The sequence below is a fragment of the Gossypium hirsutum genome, chromosome A03 (genome assembly GCF_007990345.1).
Source record: "Gossypium hirsutum isolate 1008001.06 chromosome A03, Gossypium_hirsutum_v2.1, whole genome shotgun sequence".
NCBI lineage: Eukaryota > Viridiplantae > Streptophyta > Magnoliopsida > Malvales > Malvaceae > Gossypium > Gossypium hirsutum.
In genome coordinates, this window is record NC_053426.1 from 2636163 (window position 1) to 2658623 (window position 22461).

The 22461-nt window shown below is 33.8% G+C and overlaps 1 protein-coding gene and 1 pseudogene across 1 annotated transcript; one reads left to right on the top strand and one right to left on the bottom strand.

Moving 5' to 3' along the window:
* Positions 1-7623: 7623 nt before the first annotated feature.
* LOC107963672 (flavonoid 3'-monooxygenase) lies at positions 7624-9735 on the bottom strand. The gene is made up of 2 exons (XM_016900101.2): positions 8551-9735; positions 7624-8450 (listed from the first exon to the last, which is right to left on the bottom strand). Exons 1-2 carry the CDS (start codon positions 9529-9531, stop codon positions 7821-7823), a joined length of 1611 nt encoding a protein of 536 aa, XP_016755590.2. The 5' UTR covers positions 9532-9735; the 3' UTR covers positions 7624-7820.
* Positions 9736-13616: 3881 nt separating this feature from the next.
* Positions 13617-20732, top strand: LOC107887960 (geraniol 8-hydroxylase-like; annotated as a pseudogene).
* Positions 20733-22461: the final 1729 nt, after the last annotated feature.

Below are 22461 nucleotides of genomic sequence, written 5' to 3' on the forward strand. Positions count from 1 at the left end.
CTTCTATTTTTAACTTTTTACAAAGTCAAAATTGATGTTAAATCCTTGGCTGTCCCATCTTTATGATTTGGCTCCAACTCAAAGATTTGTCTTTCAATTTGGCCCCTTTTTGCTTATTTTTGACCAATTGCATCCCTGACAAGATTAAATCATAAAAACACCAATTAAGCAAGGATTAATTCAGAAATAAGCCAAATTAAACACAAGAATCATGTAAATTAATATATTTATTAGATTTATTATGGACACAACTTGCTTATGGAGTCGTTACATACTTGATGTTCTAACTGTAGAGGCTTTAGCAAGTACCTAAGCAATCAGATTCGCTCAGGAGATAGGTTACCGGTTTGTGGAAGTGGAAGGCGACTCCTCGGCGGCAATAAAGAAGCTTAAAGCGACATGCATTGACAAATTGGTTACTAGTAATTTCATTTGGGAAGCGAAACAAATTTCTGCAAGCTTTGAAAGAATCAAGTTCTAAAATATAAAGAGGGGGAAATCGAGTAGCCCACCTATTGGCCAAGGAAGGATTTTGGTGAAAACATGATTGTAAGACCCTTAATTTGCCTGGGCCCAATAAAATAAAACCAATTAACAAATAACCCCAAACTAAACCCTAGCCCACTACAAAGCCCAAATCAGAAAAAAAACTAAAAAACCCTAAAAAAAGAAACTAGCTAGTCACCGTCCCTATTGTAACACCCCTTACCCGTACCCGAGGCCGGGATAAGGTACGAGGCGTTATCGGACAAACATACAAACATTAAACTAAAATACGGGCCATAAAATTTCATTCATATTTCAAAACGTTCATTCACTTACACATAGTCCCTTATTTGAGTCTACGAAGCCCAAAACATACTTTAGAAAGGGTTCGGGACTAAACCGAGAACTTACGAAAATCTTGGAAATTTCATGCTTTAAGGCTTCACATGCCCGTGTCCCAAAGTCATGTTCCATACACGGCTGAGACACATGGTCGTGTCTCTGCCTGTGTGGAATATACCTAGGCTATTTTCCAAGCTCTGGTCAACCTTAATCTCTTACACACTTATACAACATCAAAAGCATATAACATGGTATTCATTTAATGATTAAATATTCTCAATTAAACCACAAACATAGCATTTGTATATCATCATACATGTGTCTCTCATACTCATTTTACCTTGTTTATTATAGTACCACTTATACATTTATACCAAGATTATCATCTTACAAAATATCTTCAGCTTAATCATCAAGCATTCATATTTAAAACTAGATCGTATCTTTATAAAATACCACAATTCAGATGCGCAAATAACATGTTTGCCTAAAACATTTTAATTCAACTCCATACCCTACAAGCGTTACATTGAGACTAGTCATATATATATACAGTATTCCACATATATTTATTTTCCTCCTCCTCTCCATTCCACATCTTTAATGTATATAGCATTCTTGTAAGTACGATTTCACAATTTACTAATAAATGCTCACATCAAACTGTCCACACAAGTCACAGTCACTTACTTATTTATAATTCGAGCTAAAGAGCTCCAAATTAAGATCCGTAAATTTCCCCTAAAACTAGACTCACAAATCTTTCCACCATAAAATTTTCATAATTTTTGGTTTAGCCAATTAGTACAGTTTATTCATTAAATTTTCCCCTGTTTCACTTTCTGACAGTTCTGACCTCTCTTCACTAAAAATTAATTATCTCACAGTACAGAAATCAGATAATGTTCTTGTTGATTTATATTGAAAATAGACTCATTAGGGATTTTAAAAATATAATTTTAAGCTTCTAATTATTTTTATACAAATTTTTGTGATTTTCCAAAGTTAGAACAGGGGATAACGTAATCATTCTGAACCAGTCTCACAAAAATATAAATATATCAAAATATAGAACTCCTTTTCTTGTTCTATTTCTTTTATATGAAAATAGACTCATTGAGCTTTAATTTAATATCTCATTAAGTCTCTAATTAAATTTATAATATTTTTGGTGATTTTTCAAAATCACGTCACTGCTACTATCCAAAACAGTTTTATTGCTAATTCACTCTTTCACACTTTCTTTTTATTAACCTCATTTTAACATACATATCACAAATCATTTTCACCACATTTCATACATCACAAGTATAGGCCCATGATCACAAGGTCACCATAAAATCATCCTCACGTATAACTTACTTGTTTATAACCTCACCACATCCTAGTCACTTAATGAATACATCATTCACATAATCAAGTTTCTGTACTTATTCATCACAAAACTCATAAAGCAATACATAAAGAGTCTCCCGTTAAACACTTCGGATCAATCCTCGATACTTGGTGGTTTCAACACATAGCTCCACCCATCATATAGTTCGGGTCTCTTGTACACATGGTGAACACTCAGTACCACCCATGTGACCTAGCCAGTTTATCTCGTAGCTCTCTTGTCTATATGGTGTCCTTCACCTGGAACCATGCATGCGACCTAGCTACATATATCCCGTAGCTCTCTTGTCTACATGGTGTACACATAGTATCACCCATGCGACCTAGCTACATCATAATGTCTTGTAGCTCTCTTGTACACATGATGAGCACTCAGCATCATACATGTGACCTAGCTACATACTTCTGTATCATCCAATCTTTCCGAAGGTTCAACCGGGATTTTTCTCTCTTTTCCAACAATTTCACCAATCAAGTAATTATCCACAAACATATTTCCAATATTATTATAAAATATCATAATACAAGTAATATTGATGTATTACTTACACATAAACTTACATCTCATTTAATATCAACGCAATAACATTAAATTACACATTGCCTTATTAAAAATCATATGAACTTACAATTTCCCATAATATCAATAATCATAGAAATCACATTTGTGTATGATAATTCAATGCACTTCATGTACCATAGACATATTTTTAAATCAATTCATAAACTTGGCACCATAATCATTTAATTTAATATAATTCAATTAATTCACTAAATTTAACTTTCAAATATAAATTACAGCATTATTGCTGTATTATTATCATACCAACTTACATACTTTCAACACCTCGGAAATCATAATGAATATATCAATTTTACATTGAAACATGCATAAATTAATGCTTATTATACATATGAACTTACCTCGATACTAAAACGACCATTTTACCAACTTTCCCAATTTTTTATTTTTCTCTCATTCTAGGTTCAAATCTTGTTTTTTGGGATCTAAAACATCATATTTTAATTATTTAATTAATGTACTATTCAAAACAGTCCTTAACTCAAACTTTGGAAAAATTAAAATTTTGCCCCTAAACTTTTACATATTTACACTTTTTCCCCTAGGCTCGAGAATTAAAATTCATCCCTTATTCTTATGTTTTATGACATGCTGATCACTTTTCCCTTCTATGGAAACATCAAATTCTCACTCTAATATATACTTATGACTATTAGGTATTTTTACTCGTTTTCACTCAAAACCGAGTAGCACAAGTTGTCTAACATAATTTAAAACCTCATATTCTATTATAAAACAGAAAAATAAACACATTTCACCTATGGGTATTTTTCCAAATATGAACCCTAGCTTAAATTATTGCTAGAATAAGCTTAATCAAATTACCGGGATTCCAAAAACGTAAAGAACTTGAAAAACGGGGTTATAACGGACTTACTATTGAGCTTGGAAAGCTTTAAAACCCTAGTCATGGCTTCCCCCATGCTAATTTCGGCCTCCATGAGAAAGATGAGTCAATTTTGGCTTTATTTTCCCTTTTTATTTCTTTTAATTACCAAATGACCAAAATGCCCTTTCTTACTAAACTTTCAAAAATTCCAACTATGTCTAATTTTTGTCCATCACTTAGAAATTGGTCAAATTTCTATTTAAGACCTCCTAATTAATATTTCAAAGCAATTTCATTTAGTCCCTAACTTCAAATTGAGCACTTTATGCATAGAATTTCTTCACGAAATTTTCACACAATCATGCAATCATATCATAGACCTCAAAATAATCATAAAATAATTATTTCTATCTTGGATTTTGTGGTCCCGAAACCTCTATTCCAACTAGACCCAATTTTGGGCTATTACACCTATGGCCAACTGCCCTCTGTCACCACCTGCAGCACCACCTACTCCACCGCCAACTGCTCCTGCAAAGAAAAGACAGGATTAAATGCGAAAACAGTGAAGAAAATAGAGATAATGTTGTAAAATTGGCAATATAAAAGCCTAAAAAAATCACTTGTAAAAGGGGGGAATTCTTGAATATTCAAGGACAAAAAAAATCAATACAAAAAATTGAATATTGAGAGCAATCGAATAGAAAAGTCGAAAGGTGATTTCTTTTGTTTCTTTTCCTCTCCGGTACTATTATTCTTAGATAGATATAAAAAAATATATCAACTCTTACCTTGTTTGGGCGATTGGAGAGTTTAAAACCGAGAGTTTTCCTTAATTTCTATTGACTTTCGTGAGGTTTTTGGGTATTTTAACCACGGATCTAGGGTGAGGGGAGCAAAAGGGTTAAAAGGGGTCGATTTTACACTTTCGGCCGCTGTATACGGCGGTCGCAGGCGACGGACGGACGGTGGTCCGATCGCTGAAAATCGTCTAGCCCAGAGCACCAAAACCCTTTCCCTTTTCTTTTTTTTTAAACACCATAGCTGAAATGAAAATTAAAAAAAAAATTGACTTTTATAACATTTATAAAACGGCGTCGTTTTGGCTTAGTGCCTACTGATATAAAACGGAGTCGTTTTGGAGTAAAACGAGTATACCCGACCCGCTCCAATTAGGATCCGCGTGTTTTTGCAGCCAGGGGAATATTTTCGCACCTGGTCCTTCGGCTTTATCGCATGTTTTTAATTGAATCCATTTGTTTCTTTTGACTTTGTAATTTTGCCCCAGAACTTCCGCGCCTATTTCATTTTGGTCCACATCAGATCTGCGTGTTTTGGAGGGTGGGGTTATTCCCCACTTTAGTCCCTCTTTATTATTCGCGTGTTCGATTCAGTCATTTTCTTTTATTTTTTATTTCAAATTGGCACCAAATTTTCGTTTTAAATTCAGTTTAGTCCCTTGCTTTCAATCTTTCATATTTTGTTTTCCTTTTTTATTTATTTACTCATTTAGCTTCTTATTTTTTTTGAAGGTCTCAGTATTATTGTTCTCATTGCTATTTTTATTTTATTTACTATTATTATTATTATTTTACTAGTATTATTTATTATTTATTATTATTACTATTACTGTCATTATCATTGTATTCGTTTCATTTGATTCCTTTTTTATTTATTATTTTTTTTGTTTGCTCATTTTCAAGTTTTTACTTGAACCTTTTATTTTTCATTTTTATTTCATTTATTTACTTGTTTCTCATTTATAATTAGTCCCTTTTATTTATTATTATTATTATTATTATTATTATTATTATTATTATTACACTCATTATTGTTTATCTTAAAGATTATTTATTTATTTCTTTATATATACATTTCATATGTTTCAAAGTTTAGATTATTATTATTATTATTACCATTATATTTATTACTATTACTAGTATTATTATTTTCTTTAATACTATCACTGCTATTATATTATTTGTCTTGTTAATGTACTATTATTATTTCCTACTTAACTACTATTATTATTATTATTATTATTATTATTATTATTATTTATTCATATATATAGTTTCAAATTGCATGAATAACTTCATTTTTATTCTAACTTATCTATTTATTTTCTTTACTTAATATTTCTTTTGCTTCATTTTTATTTATTCTTATCTATTACTCTCTCTTGTTGTGCCCTTCTATTATCTATTTATTTTATTTATTTATTTATTATTATTATTATTATTATTATTTTTACATATTACTTTCAATATATTTCAAAATTTAGGTTTTATTATTATTATTGTTATCGTCGATACTAGTATTCCTTTGATGCTATTTGTGTCTTTATCTTTGTTATTGTCTCTATATATATAAACATGTGTTATTATTATTTTTTTTAGCATACGACATATGTCCTTGTTACTTTGAATAAATGTCGTACTATCATTATTAGCCACGCATGAATTTTTAAAATTTAAACTATCTCCTTTTAAATATAATCGATTAAATTTATTTTTATTTTATTTTACCTAAATTCGTACAAAAAAAGAAATTTTTTAAATAAAAGCAATATTCCATATTTGGAGGTTCGAGAAGTCGTACCCTAGCTTACTGGGTTTCGATGTTTCTCGTTCAACCTAAATAACGACATATTCTTTTAAAATCGCTACACGAGTTTTGAATAAAACGCTTACTCTTGGAGATACGAGGTGTTATGTCCTAACTTACTGGATATGACATCTTGTTACCTCGAGATAAGATCTTTGTAAATAAAGGCAATATTCAGTATTTGGAAGTTCGAGAGATCGTGCCCTAACTTACTGGGTTTCGATTTTTCTCGACTACCTTAAATAATTGAATATCCTTTTAAAAGGAGTTAAAATACACAAATTTTACATAAAAGGCAAACTCACTCTCGAAAGCTCGAGATGTCGTGTCCTAACTTACTAGATGTGACATTTTATCACTTTGAGATGAGAAGGTCTTTAACATTCGAGTTTTTTACAAAAAGAGAGATTGTATTTCAAAGTCTTTTAAGTTTTCAATTTTCGACACTAAGACACTAATTAATCAACTAGGTACCAATTTTTGGGCGTGATGAGGATGCTAATCCTTCCTCGTGCATAACCGACTCTCGAACCCGTTTTTCTGAATTTCGCGGACCAAAATCGTTGTTTAAATAAATCAAAACATTTATTAAAAACAACCACTTTTACGAGGTGACCCGATCACACCTCATCAAAAAGGATTGGTGGCGACTCCTCTGTTCGTTTTCATTCTCAAAATAACAAGTCAACTCCGTTTTCAAAAAAAAAAATGGTTTCGACAATGATGTCTGGTGGATCGAAGAAGCTCCAACGGTGGTTCAAGAGATTGCGGGGACAGAGACAGAACATCCATCATCCTAGCTGTGTGTCATGGAACAGATGTCTTGAGCAACTAGAAGGTCTTATTCATTCTCTAGTAGAGGAGTGATTGTCTTAGAGTTGATATGGTTCATCGTTTTAATATTTAATCTTAGATTTCACATGGCATGGAGAGGTCCTTAAGGAAGAGAAGAGGAAAGGATTTGGTTTTCTTCAATTTTTGTTTTTCTTGGTTTGCCCGAAAAGAAGTATTGCATTTGCTTTATGACTGTTACTTTTTCTCTTTCTTTACAAATAAGAACATGCCAATTTGCATTTAAAAGAATGCTTTGATTTAATTGTAACGGTGGTTAAACCTTATAAACTCCTTTCACTTCTCTTTTAGGTAAGAAAGCATCCAGTAACTTTCCCTAGCTTTGACATTTACCACGCAACCACCTCCAGTTCACGTTCCCCTGTAGGTTTTCTATGCACGCTGAGATCACCATCACGCCTGTCCTTTATAGGGCAACTGCTGAGAACTTATGAGGATATGGGCAATTTAGATATTGTACCTAATTTTCTGTAATCGAGCTGAATAGTAAGAATTTAAGCAAATTCAAAATCTTGAGCAAAAAAATGCATTTTAGAATAAAAGATTTGTTGATTTCACTTAATACACAGTATCATTGTATTGCCCTAGGGTCGGGAAGAGCTCATTGCTTATGATGTATAATAAACACATTATTGTTCACCATATAGCCAAACTTATTACTTAGAATTGTTGCCTAAACATGACAAAGAGGCAATAAAGTGGTATAAAAGAAATACAATAGTAAAGTTACTTCATATAGTGCTGGAGATTTGATGGTCTTGGTGTAGGAACAAGAATTAAAGGCTTCTTTTTCTTCATAATAATTCCAAATAAGCCAATCAAGTCATTTTCTTCACCGTCGGCCAAGTTCCAATCATAAGCATGGATCATTGCTGCCAAGGAGGAATACAACATCTTTTCACCGAGAGATACTCCGGCACACATTCTCCTTCCAGAACCAAACGGCATGTACCGGGAATCGTTTCCTAAATAATCGAGCTTCTCATGATCAGTCAAGAACCTCTCAGGCTTGAATTCTAAAGGATTTTCCCAAAGCTGTGGATCCCTCTGAATACACCAAATGTTTAAGAAGACCCTGGTGCCCTTTGGTACGCTATAGCCACCAACGTTGCTTGAGTCGCCCGGGCAACGGGGTACAAGGAGTGGCATCGGTGGGTGCAATCGGAAGGTCTCCTTTACTGCAGCATCTAGATAGCGCAACTTAGGCAAGTGAGTCTCATCGACGGCGCCATCCGAACCGACAACATCGTCTATTTCTTGCTTCACCTTTTTCATTGCTTCAGGATTTGCAATTAGTTCAGCCATTGTCCATTCCATCATGGTTGATGTTGTATCAGTTCCACCGACCACAATGTCCTGATTATTAAAAAAAAAAAAACCCTTATTAGCACCCCAAGAAAATAAGATAATAAAAAAGAAAGATGATCTATGCAGTATGATAGATGAAGAAACTTACCATGAGCAAGGCCTTGACTTGATTCATTGTTATCGATATTCCGCTATCGTTCTTCTGCTTGAGGTCCAACAGAAGCTGCAAGAAGTCTTTTGTTTCAGTGTTTCCATCTTCTTTGCTCAATTTGTTGCTAAAGTTCTCTCTTTCTTCAATCATGGAGTTGAAAAGCTTATCGAAAGAATTAACGATTTTAGTCATTTCCTTCTCCAATCCCTGTATGTCAAACCTTGCAAGCACCGGGAAAATATCAGAAACGTTTGGTTTTCCAAGTATCACCATTAGTTCGGTTATGAGATCTCGAAATTGGCCCCAAACGTCGGCCCCTTTCCGCTCTCCTCCCTGTTTGCCACCCCACAGCATGCTCATCATCGCATTGATTGATGTTAAAAATGCCGTTTCACCAAAATCAATTGGCTTGCCAGCACTTTGAGCAACATTTTGTACGCCTTTAAGCACTTGTTCCCTCCTTAGACCATAACAAGCTTTAATGCTACTATGGCTAAGCATTTCACGTACCAGCACTTTTCTCTTCATTCTCCAATCTGGACTACTGTAAGAATCAAATACAATATCATTGAGGCCAAAGGTAATAATCTTTGCACAAACGGGAGGATCCCTTTCAGAAAATGTGATGTCGTTGTCACGAACCACTTCTTTCGCCAGTGGTGCCGAGCTAATGACTACGCATAATTTGTTTCCTAGCCAAAGCTTGTAGATGGGACCGTAAGCTGCAGCCAAATCTGTAAACACCAAGTGAAGATTATCAGTTCCAAGATATGGAAGATATCCCACTATTGGCAACCCACGGGGACCCGGCGGTAATGGGGCGATGTCTTTCTTTGGCTTCCTTATGGTCCATACGTGCCACAGTGAAATTCCCAATATGGCTACCAAAAATGACAAAGCTACTGGGAACAACATTCCATCTTTCTGGTTGCTAGCAGTCAACAGCCATGAATACGAGCTGAAAGCTATTTGCAACATCTTCTTCCTTCTTGAGGAAAACCAAGAAATTTTAAGTTGAAAACTCAGAGGTAGCCAACCAGGAACTGCAATAATATTGCTGCGAAGTGGCCATAATTTATAGTAGTACTCCTACTACGTACGTAGTACAGAGCCGATGGTCTACTTATCTAAAATAATGTAGTACAGAGCCAATGGTCTACTTTTCTAAAATAATGAAGTTCAAGCACGTAGTTGTAGACTTGTAATTTGCTGAAATTCAAGTCCAACGAGAGAGCTAACCGCCAGCATAACAGTCAGAGTCGATGGCCACTGCCGTATTACTTTAATGAAAATTAATTTGTATATTTGTTAGTCCTTCAGATGCAATAGATAATTTCAAACTAATATCGTACAAGTTATTATCATTGAATAACATTACGAATTAAAATTATTAACTTGTATTTAATAATATTTAACTTTCAACGTTAAACAACTATATTTAATTTGCTATAATATCAAATGATGTGCTTATGATATTTTTAAAAGTTTTAGTTATCTAAAAACATGTTCCAGTAATTATGATACACTCTATAACATTAAATTAATTTGTTCTAAGATTATCTAAATCGGATTGAATCAATCGGTCAAATCAATTGAATCAAGAATCGATTGAAATACTGATTTGAAAGACTTTAAATTGATTAATTGAATAAAACATCAAAACGACCTCATTCAACTGAGCTAAAAAATTGGTTTCAACACGAATTAACATATACCCAACTTAACCTGATTATGAAAACATACATTAATCACCTTAAAGAAAATGAAATAGGTAAAAATTATTACTATTTTATTGACATGGTTAGGGGGAAAATTTTGAAGAAACTATAATAAAGAGAATTAATAAAGCATGGCGTACTTGTTATTTTGTTATTAAAAAATTTGGTGGGAGGGGACACTTGGGGTCTGCCATGTGTGTCATTCTGTAGTGTATTCAATTCAAGGCAGCGGAATATATCTTTCCAAACATGGACTGCCTATATAGTAGGACATAAATGATGATTATTACTACTATTATTTGGACTAAAAGTCCAATTAATCCATTATTTTATGGGGGCTTCTTCAATCTCTTACGTTGGCTCCAAAGGATATAGGAATGGCAGCAGTAGAACAATGGCGTTCCATTGGCGGCACCAACCCGCCCAACACTCCCAGTCAAAGCTCATCTTCTTAACTTTATAAATATTTCTGGTTTGTTTTCTTCTGTAGTGATGTCAGTATTGAGGGTCGAAAGAACACAAAATAAGTCAGTATTGTGGACTACGGCTCTACAATATTAATTTTTTTTTGGGATAAAATATATTTTAACTCTTATTATACTAACATATATATTTAGTACAATACCTAAAATAATATTAATATCAATTGATTTAAAATTCAATCAACAATACTTGTTAATAATATATTATATTGATCGCGTTACAATTTCGTTGCTCATTTCTGCAAAAGTTAAAAGCTTACAAAATAAGATATTTGGATAATACCTTCCAGCCACCTTGTTTGAACTCCAAGATTATTCAAGGAGAAATTTACTTTTCCTTCAAATTTGGGTTGTCATAATTTTCTATCGGGTAGAATTTAACAGCAATTTCTATTTTATATTTGTATATCAACGTTAATTTAGTGTGTAATGGTGATATATTAATTTTATATAGAAATTTTTTATTTGGAGTTTAATTGAATTACTGGCATCCATGAGGATGAAATAGCATGTAGAATCTTGATTTTGTCAAACTTGACGACAAAGTTTATGATTTTTCTTTTTGAAAATTCTATGTATATACGATGTTGAATTTTATAAATATTATAAAAAGAGCTTTCAAATTTATCATTTGCATTTTTTTAATATTTCTTTTACGTTATATCTGAGATTATGTGTTTATTATTTCTAATTTTTATTTTTTATACAATGTTTAAAATTATTTATAGTCTCTCTCAATCCTTAAATAGAAGAATAATGCGTTTCAACACACTCAAACTTATATTTTTTTGCATTGGATACAATATCGATACTGACTTAAGTAAGACTCAATCAACAATTGTATATATTATTAAAATATAAGCCTAAGTCAAAATTGAATAATTAATTTAAATAATAACAAAAGCAACACGAATTCTAACGGTAATTTCAAACTTAAAAAAGCATTTTTTCTACTTGTAAATTTAATAATAATAATAAAATATTATTCGAATTTCCATATAATAAAAAATAAAATGTTATTTTTATTTCTTCAAAAGTTTCTTGGAAAGTTCCAAACTCACCTGTATTGCACGTGAGTATATATTTTTAATTATTTATTATAAAAAAATTATAAGAAAAGAATTCAAATAATACTTAAAATGTTGTAATTAATCTAAATAATAATTATTAAATATAATTAAAAAATATGGAAATGTTGCATATCCATATTTTTTTTATTATTTTAATATCTACAAAATGGGTGTATATAAATTAGTTATATTATCAATGCATTAAAAATAATGTTATTTTGAACTAGAGGTGTGCATGGGCCGGGCTATCCGGCCCGGCCCAAAGGCCCGCCTGAAAAATGAGAGGGTTCGGGTAAAAATATAGGCCCGAAATATGAGTTTGAACAAAAAAAGAGGCCCGTTTAGAAAACGGGCAGGGCTCGGGTAAAACTTTTTTGGCCCGAGCCCTGCCCGAATTATATACTAAATATATATATTTTAATCATATTTACATTTTATTTTTAATTTTAATATAATCACTTTTTATTATATTTTCAATTTGTGTATTGTTTTAATAATTGTTTTAATATAATTTTTTATTTGTTTCTTATTTTAATATTTGTTTTAAATGTATTTGATGATTTATTATATTTTAAAATTTTTTATTTAATGAAATAAGTTAAAAAAATTTAATATGGGCCGGGCCGGGCCCGAGCCTAGAAAATAGGCTTAATTTTTTGTATGAGCCCTGCCCAAACCCGACCCGACCCATGCACACCTCTATTTTAAACTTTTAAATGAATAATTTGAATGTATCTTTATTGTAGTAATACATCTTTATAAGTGTAATTTAGCATGCATTCAAAAGTTAGTAATTGTAGCACTAATAATGAAAATATTATTAATAAAATAATATAATTCTAATTACTTTATATTGATTAATATTTTGTTATCCTCAAGAAACTTGAAACCTATCTATTTTGATAAAAAAATATATATATTGTAATTATTTTTTATTAATTATTTGTTAGAAAAAACATGAAACAAATGTATTACATCTATATATATATAATATTACTATAAGATAAGGTTGATGAGAAGAACATCATTAACAATTATAATTATGGAAGTGTTAGAATTACGAGTTAAGCTGTATTATAGTTGGAACTTAACAAAATACTAAAAATTAAAGAAGTAAGGGAGAAGTAAAATGTTACGTAGTTTAAATACAATTTTATGTTTATGAGGTCATGTCTATTAAATAATCTACTATAGTCTCAATAATATAAAATATGATTTAAGCTTAAGTTTATTTATGTTTGTTGTAACTTCACTCTCATACAATTTTAAAAATGAACTCTTTCCCATAAAAATGGGTAATCTCTTAAATTTTACTAAAAGACCTCAAGGATATATATATATGTATATAGTAGTAGCTATGTAAGAATCAAATTGTTAATCGATTGATTGTTTATTACCGAATACCGTTAGAAAGGATTACCATTGCTTAGCGGTAAAATCAAGAAGTGTTGTCTCCCTTAATGGTGGTGGAAGAGAAGAACACTCGTCGTCAGCCATTTAGAATAAAAATTTACAACGATTTGGTTATACACTCAAATAAGTTCATTTATTGAATAATCATACAAAATCTGTAAGCAAAGACCTTAATATATAAGTCTTCTTATCGAGGAAAGAGATAAGATAGAGATAAAATAGGAAGAAAGCTTCTTCAATTTTGCTGTAATAAGTTAATAGAGATTAGGTCAGCATATTTCAATTAATAAACTAAATCAAATTAATTAGATTAATCATTTACCGAAGTATGTTATATAAATATTTTAATAAATATAATGCTATATAAACATTTTCATGGACGCCAACCATTCATGGCTGCTGTGCTGAATGCTATTTTAGTACCATAAATTCTGGCCACTTCCTAGTAGGCACTGCCCTTACCTGGGTAAATCTCAGTGTAAAAATTTCCTGGCTTTCGTCACAAAAGCGAAAAAGATGTTCCAAACAGCTTACAGCTCGTTTTCATGGCTGTTGAATGGTGGCAACCAAAAAGATGGATTCCTACCAGCAGCTTTCCCATTTCTGGTTGCCACATTGGGGATTTCACTCTGGTACTTATTTCTAAAGGCAAGGAAACCGATGGCTCCATTACCGCCTGGTCCTCATGGGTTGCCATTAGTGGGGTATCTTCCATTTCTTGGATTAATTCGATAATCTCCATCTGGTCTTTACGGAGTTGGCCGGAGTTTACGGTCCTATCTACAAACTTTGGCTTGGAAACAAGCTAACCGTAGTAATTAGCTCTCCATCGCTTGTAAAAAAAGTGGTTCGTGACCATGATATAGCCTTTTCAGAGCGAGAACCTCCCATTGCTGCACAGATTATTACCTTCGGCTCCAATGATATTGCATTCGACTCTTACAGCAGTCCCAGCTGGAAAAACAAGCGCAAAATTCTCGCATCCGATATGCTTAGCAACGCTAATCTTAATGCCTGTTATGATCTACGGTGAAAAAAAGTGATGAAAATGGTGGGGGATGTGTATTAAAACGTCGGTAAGCCGATTGATGTCGGTGAATTGGCATTTCGTACGTTAATCAGTTTGATCGGCAACATGGTGTGGGGAGGCGAAATCCAAGGAGAGCAAAGGACTATCGTGGAAAGTCAGTTCAAAAATATTTTTGCAGAGATAATGGTGTTATTGGGAAAACCAAACATTTCCGATATTTTTCCATCGATTGCTTGGTTTGACATACAAGGCATAAATCCGTCAATCGTTCAATGAATTTTGGATTTAGTGATTGAAGAAAGAATGAAGAAGGAGACGGGTGAACAAAAATCTGATGTGTTACAGATGCTCTTGGATTTACATAAGAACCAAGATAGCCCTTCATCACTTACAATGAATCAAATCAAGGGTATCCTAGTAGTAAGATTTTGTGTTTTAACTATCCTATTTTTTCTTTTCCTTTTATTTGTTTTGGGTGCTAATGTATTTTAAATTAGAACATTGTGGTGGCAGGAACAGATACTACTTCGGGTTCAACAGAAATAATGGAGAAAGTGAAGAAAGAATTAAATGATGTCATTGGGGTAAACAACACTGTTGAAGAGTTTCACTTGCCTAATTTAAGATACCTAAATGCAGTGATAAAGGAAACCTTCCGGTTACATCCAGTATTGCCGCTCCTTGTTCCCCGATGTTCAGCCCGATCGCTCACTGTGGGTGGCTGTGTTGCGCGGAAGCGTGTGAAAGAGTAAAATTATTGTACTGAAAAATCACACTAAGTTCAATTTCCAGGAAAGAGAGGTAGATCACGAAGATCACTTAAATACCAAGTCTTTCCTAGCCAGAATATCCCTCTATCGTAATTTAATAGCACAATAAATCACTACAATCACATTCACAAAATATGCAAAACAAATAATAAAGAACACCAGAATTTTAACGAGGTTCAGCAAATTTTGCCTACGTCCTCGGGCACTACCAAATATATTTCACTCCAAAAATTACAAGTGAAATTTACAAATAGAGAGAGAGAATAATGCCTTAAGTAGAGAATGGCAATTATGGGATGAAGAAAGTAAGCAATGGTTAGGCCTATTTATAGTTGAGGTTCAAGGATCAACTTGCAATGTCCCTATACAATTAGGGACCAAAATTGCAATTATCCCATGCCAACTTTTAACCCAACTTGCCAACCAATATTACTTTCTACTTTCGGTGCCCACCCCATTTGACTTTTCAAACAATGGTGGGTTCCAATAATCTCCACCTTGAAGATTTGATTACGATAATCTTATCTTCACACAATTCTTTCTGCTTTTGACAACAATACTTGATAGTGCTTTCTTCAACTGTTAAACTTGCAGGATATTAATCAAGTTCAAACAATGTTCGAACTTGGTTGCTTGTTACCACCTTGGTCATCATATCTGCGGGATTATCTGCAGTCTCGATCTTCTGAAGACAAATTTTCCCCTCTTCAATAATTTCCCGCACAAAATGGAATCGTACGTCGATATGTTTTGTACGTGCATGATAGACTTGATTCTTTGCTAAATGAATAGCACTTTGACTATCACAATACACGTTAATATGCTCCTGAACCAACCCCAAGGTTTTAGCCATACCTTGTAACCAAATAGCCTCCTTTACAGCCTCTGTTACAGCCATGTACTCGGCTTCTGTGGTTGACAATGCAACTGTAGACTGTAGTGTAGACTTCCAACTTATTGGTCCTCCAGCAAGTGTAAACACATAACCGGTGGTTGATCTTTGCTTGTCCAAATCACCGGCATAGTCAGAATCAACGTACCCAATAACACCTTTACCAAGTGTATTATCCTGCTTGAACAGTAATCCAACATCCACGGTCTTCTGAATATACCGTAGAATCCATTTCACAGCTTGCCAATGTCCTTTTCCAAGATTATGCATATACCTGCTCACTATACTAACTGCCTGTGAAATGTCGGGTCTTGTACACACCATTGCATACATCAAGCTACCCACTGCATTAGAATACGGAACTTGCAACATGTATTCTCGTTCCGTATTCGTCGAAGGAGATAGTTGTGCAGAAAGCTTGAAATGAGAAGCCAACAGGGTACTTACAGGTTTTGTCTGCTCGTTCATGCCAAACTGCTGTAGTACCTTTTCAAATACTGCTTCTGAGACAAGCTAACTCTATCATGAGCTCTATCTCTCCATATTTCCATGCCGAGAATCTTTTTAGCTTCTCCTAGATCTTTCATCTCAAACTCGAGATTGAGTTGAGTCTTCAATCTTTCAATCTCAACTTTGCTCTTAGATGCTATTAACATATCATCAACATATAAGAGCAAGTATATGAAAGTTCCTTCTTGTAGCTTCTGAAAATACACGCAATGATCAAATTTACTTCTTGTGTACCTTTGCCCTTTCATGAACTGATCAAATCGCTTGTACCACTGCCTCGGAGATTGCTTCAATCCATAAAGCGACTTTGTCAGTTTGCAAACCTAATTTTCTTTTCCAGCAACCTTGAATCCATCTGGCTGAGTCATATAGATTTCCTTTTCCAAATCACCGTGTAAAAATGCGGTCTTCACATCAAGCTGAACTAGTTCAAGATCATATTGCGCAACCAAGGCTAGCAAAATCCGAATAGACGAATGCTTCACAACTGGAGAAAACACTTCATTGTAGTCTATTCCTTCTTTCTGAGCGTAACCGTTTGCTACTAATCTAGCCTTGTATCGAATTTCATTTTTATCAGGAAATCCTTCCTTCTTTGCATATACCCATTTGTATCCAATTGCCTTCTTTCCCTTGGGTAGTGTCACCAACTCCCAGGTCTTATTTTTATGAAGAGACTGCATTTCTTCATTCATTGCTTGCTTCCACTTTACACCATCAGGGTTACTTATTACTTCTGTGTAAGTAGAAGGAGCATCATCATCTGTAATTGGAAGTGCATAGGCCACTATATCATCAAAGCGAGCAGGCTTACGAATCTCTCTTCTCGGCCTTCTATATGCAATTGAATCTTGTTGCTGTAGAGGTTCTTGGGTAGGAACCTCTTCATCATTTGTCCCTTCAATATTAGCTGGATCATCGTTAACCTTTTCAAGCTCCACCTGCTGCAAAGTACTACTGGTTTTGTCATCCTTTTGTGAATCCTTGTACTTCAACATGGTTGATTCATCAAAAGTCACATCTCTACTGAAAACAATCTTCCTTGTATCAGGACACCAGAGACGATATCCTTTTACTCCATCAGTTATACCCAAGAATAATGCTTTCTTTGCTCTTGGGTCTAACTTAGATTCTTTTACATGATAATATACAGTGGAACCAAATACATGCAAAGAATCATAATCAGTAGCAGATTTACCAGTCCACATCTCCATAGGAGTTTTTCCATTTATTGCAGCTGATGGCAAACGGTTAATTAGATGGCACGCATATGTAATTGCCTCAGCCCAAAATTCTTTGCCCAATCCAGCATTGGATAATATACATCGAACTTTCTCCAGTATAGTTCGATTCATTCGTTCTGCCACCCCATTTTGCTGTGGTGTATCCCGAACAGTGAAGTGTCGCACAATGCCCTAATCTTGGCATACTTGTAGAAATGGATCGTTTTTGTACTCAGTACCATTATCTGATCGAAGTCGTTTGACCTTTCGACCAGTCTGAGTCTCCACCATCTTCTTCCATTTCAGAAATGCATCCAAAACTTCACTTTTTCTTTTCATTAGATACACCCATACTTTTCTTGAATAATCATCAACAAAAGTAACAAAATAGTGCATACCTCCCAAAGAAGCTATTTTGGTAGGTCCCCACACATCACTGTGAACGTAGTCCAGAATTCCTTTCGTATTGTGAATTGCTGGACCAAATTTTACCCTCTTCTGCTTGCCCAGAACACAATGTTCACAGAATTCCATTTTGCAAGAATTTGCACCTTTCAATAAGCCTTGCTTCACCAATGTCTGCAAAGCTTTTTCACCAGCATGTCCCAATCGCATATGCCATAATCTGGTAGCCTCTGAATCTACATCTTTTGTAGAAACTGTTGATGTTGATCCAATAACTGTACTTCCATTTAAAAAATAAAAGTTATTTCTTCTTGTGCCTTTCATCACCGTCAGTTGCCCAGCTACTACTTTTAGTAATCCATCTCTCAAAGTGATTGTGAGCCCTTTAGATTGTAGGACACCTAATGAGATGAGATTTTTCTTCAGGCTAGGTACGTAGCGAACATCTGTCAAGACTTGGATTGAGCCGTCGTGATTCTTCAATTGGACTGTACCCACTCCCATTGTCTTACAAGCACTATCATTGCCTATAAGAACAATTCCACCTTCTAGCTCTTTAAGACTAGAAAACCAGTCCTTATTAGGACACATATGGTAAGTACATCCTGAATCCAAAATCCACTCATCCGTTTGACATGCCATTGCCATGCCAACCAAGCTAAAGTTTGACTCCTCATCATGCTCCGCTACACATGCATTAGAAATAGCCTTGCCCTTTTGTAGCTTAGGACAATTCTTTTTCCAATGCCCTTTTTCACGGCAAAAGGCACATTCATCTTTGGCGGGTCTCCCTTTGGACTTTCCCCTTTTACCTGATTTGCTGCTGTGTGAACGACCTCTTACTGTTAAGACTTTTGCGGTTGTATCTTTGTGATCTCTTTTATCTTTCTTTCGAGTCTCAGATCTATACAACGCACAACAGACTGCATCAAATGTGATCGTGTCCTTCCCATGAAGCAATGTGGTGGTAAGATGATCATATTCATCAGGAAGGGAATTCAACAACAATAATGCCTTGTCTTCATCTTCAAATTTCTCATCCAAATTTAGCAAGTCTGCTAAAATTTTATTGAATGAGTTCACATGGTCATTCATCGACATACCGGGTGCATACGTGAATCGATAAAGTTTCTTTTTCATATAAAGCCTATTTTCAAGACTTTTTGTTAGAAACTTTTTTTCCAGTGTATCCCATAACTTCTTCGCTGATGTCTCCCTCATGACAGAGTACTTCTGCTCTTTGGCCAAACATAGGCGGATTGTACCACACGCCTGTCTATTGATCTTGGCCCACTCCTTGTCATCCATCTTGTCAGGTTTTTCTTCAAGGGCTATATCTAGCTCTTGCTGACATAAGACATCCAGGATCTCACATTGCCACATACCAAAATTATTGGTACCGTCAAATTTCTCTACTTCAAATTTTGCATTTGTCACAGTAGTCCTTGCTGATGACGATGCTGCTGCCATTTTTCTCCTCAATCCCAACTACTGTATACGTGAACAGTACCGTATACGTGAATAGTGCCATATACGTGAATAGTACCGTATACGTGAATAGTGTCGTATACGTGGATAGTACCATAAACGGTCGTATTCCCCAAGTACGAACCTGGCTCTGGTACCAATTGTTGCGCGGAAGCGTATGAAAGAGTAAAATTATTGTACTGAAAAATCACACTAAGTTCAATTCCCAGGAAAGAGATGTAGATCACGAAGATCACTTAAATACCAAGTCTTTCCTAGCCAGAATATCCTTCTATCGTAATTTAATAGCACAATAAATCACTACAATCACATTCACAAAATATGCAAAACAAATAATAAAGAACACCAGAATTTTAACGAGGTTCAGCAAATTTTGCCTACGTCCTCGGGCACTACCAAATATATTTCACTCCAAAAATTACAAGTGAAATTTACAAATAGAGAGAGAGAATAATGCCTTAAGTAGAGAATGGCAATTATGGGATGAAGAAAGTAAGCAATGGTTAGGCCTATTTATAGTTGAGGTTCAAGGATCAACTTGCAATGTTCCTATACAATTAGGGACCAAAATTGCAATTATCCCATGCCAACTTTTAACCCAACTTGCCAACCAATATTACTTTCTACTTTCGGTGCCCACCCCATTTGACTTTTCAAACAATGGTGGGTTCCAATAGGCTGTACCATACCAAAGGGTAGTAGGGTGTTCCTAAATATGTGGTCCATTCACTTGGACCCCAATATTTGGGACAATCCTATGAAATTTCAACCTGAGAGATTCTTGAATGAGCCTGAAAAATTAGATTTCCGTGGAAATGATTTTCAGTATGTGCCGTTCGGGTCCAGAAGGAGAAAGTGTCTGGGCATTAACTTGGGGGAGAAGATGTTATCTTTCATATTGGCCTCATTGCTGCATTCTTTTGAATGGAAATTGCCCCAAGGCGAAAAGGTTGACCTTTCTGGTAATTTTGGAATCATTATGGGTAAAAAGAACCCTCCGCATCTTATTCCCACACCAATATTAACTTATCTTGAGCTTTACAAAGGCAATTGTAAGCTGTTGATAAGTGTGCAATTTTCTTATTTATCAGTGATATTTTTCGCCTTCAATTACGATATTTATGTTATTAATATATTATTTATACCTATATTTTATTTATTATTGGTTTACAGAATAGTTAGAGAAAAAATAAGTTAAAAGTTTATTTTTGATAAATTTTTGTGATTTGAACTTTCAAAAAATATAATTTTAGTATTTTGATCTTAAATTAAGCTGCGCATAATATATTGATTTGAAGGGAATTATGATACACTCTATAACATTAAATTAATTTGTTCTAATATTATCTAAATCGAATCGAATCAACCAGTCAAATCAATTAAATCAAGAGTCGGTTGAAGTACTAATTTGAAAGACTTTAAACTGGTTGAATAAAGAATCGAAACAGACCCATTCAACCGGACTAAAAAATCAATTTCAACACTGAATTAAGACATACCCAATTTAACCTAGTTATGAAAACATATATTAATCATCTTAAAAAAAATGAAACAGGTAAAAATTTGAAGAAATTACTATAATAAACAGAATTAATAAAGCATGGCGTCTTGTATTTTGTTATTAAAAAATTGGTGGGAGGGGACACTTGGGGTCTGTCATGTGCGTCATTGTGTAGTGTATTCAATTCAAGGCAGCGCAATCTTTCCATGGACTGACTATATAGTAAGACATAAATGATGATTATTACTACTATTATTTAGATTTATTATGTCAAATTATCAAGAATAAATAAATAACAGAATTATACTCGGAAGCGTACTTGAATCTATGAATTCCTTAAAATTTTCTGGATCTTAGGGTTTTGATCTTCCAAATTAGCACATAAAGAATTTAGAGAATATTTGTTCTCTCTTTCCTAATGATAGGATATTAGAAAAGATATCTTGTGTATAATTTGGAGACCAAACCCTAATATTTATAACCTTAGCATATTAGTTCTAATCAAATTCTAATTAGCCTATCATTAATCAGAATTTGATTAGAATTCAATTACTAGAGTATCTATATATATTTGACCCATACTTTATTTAATAATTAAAACCCAATAAAATTTTAACTAAATTAGATCACTTTTAATTTGGGCTAACCTATCATGATAGTAAATAACATGTAATTACCCTTATTATATATGTGATGTCCATATTTTCCAACAATCTCCCACTTGGACCAATATATATACTAATTACTTTATAATTACATGTCATTATAAAACTTTATGAGCTCAAATTTTACTATCATATCCAAAGGTATTCCGAACAATCTCGTCCATTAATTATGTTAACATAGAACCAAGGTGACTTTCGTTACATATATCGTAACTAAATCCATCCATGATCACGTATATTAACACAACCAAATGACATAGATCAAGTATGGATGTGTAGTATGGAATTACATGCAATATGATCTAAACATGTCTATTTCCAACTGGTCCTCCTCAGTGAGATCAAACCTTACCAAAACCAGAGTGTGAATAAACCAAATAAACTTTATTTCTACAGAAAATAAACTTAATATCTTTAAACTGAAATAACTGAAATGTGTCTATAACATAAAGCATTTAAAAATAAAATCTCCCACTAAAACCAAATATCCTTTAAATGGCATTACACCTATATGAGCAATGTGCTCTTATAAAACCTTAGGTGTAGTTCCTTAGTAAGCAGATCCGCAATCATGGAGTTTGTCCTAATATGCTTTATAAGCACCTAACCACCTGGACTTTTACTTTAACAACCGGGAACTTAAAGTCTATGTGTTTTTACTTTGATGTGCTCCTGTTGCTATTGGAATAAAAGACTGCAAATTGTGACAAAATCTTGTATCCATATTCCATCAAAATCGAA

Coding starts and splice junctions, on each gene's coding strand:
- LOC107963672 (XM_016900101.2), bottom strand. CDS start 9,531: ATGTTGCAAATAGCTTTCAGCTCGTATTCATGGCTGTTGACTGCTAGC. Junction 8,451..8,550: donor AAGTCAAGGCCTTGCTCATG/GTAAGTTTCTTC, acceptor TTTAATAATCAG/GACATTGTGGTCGGTGGAAC.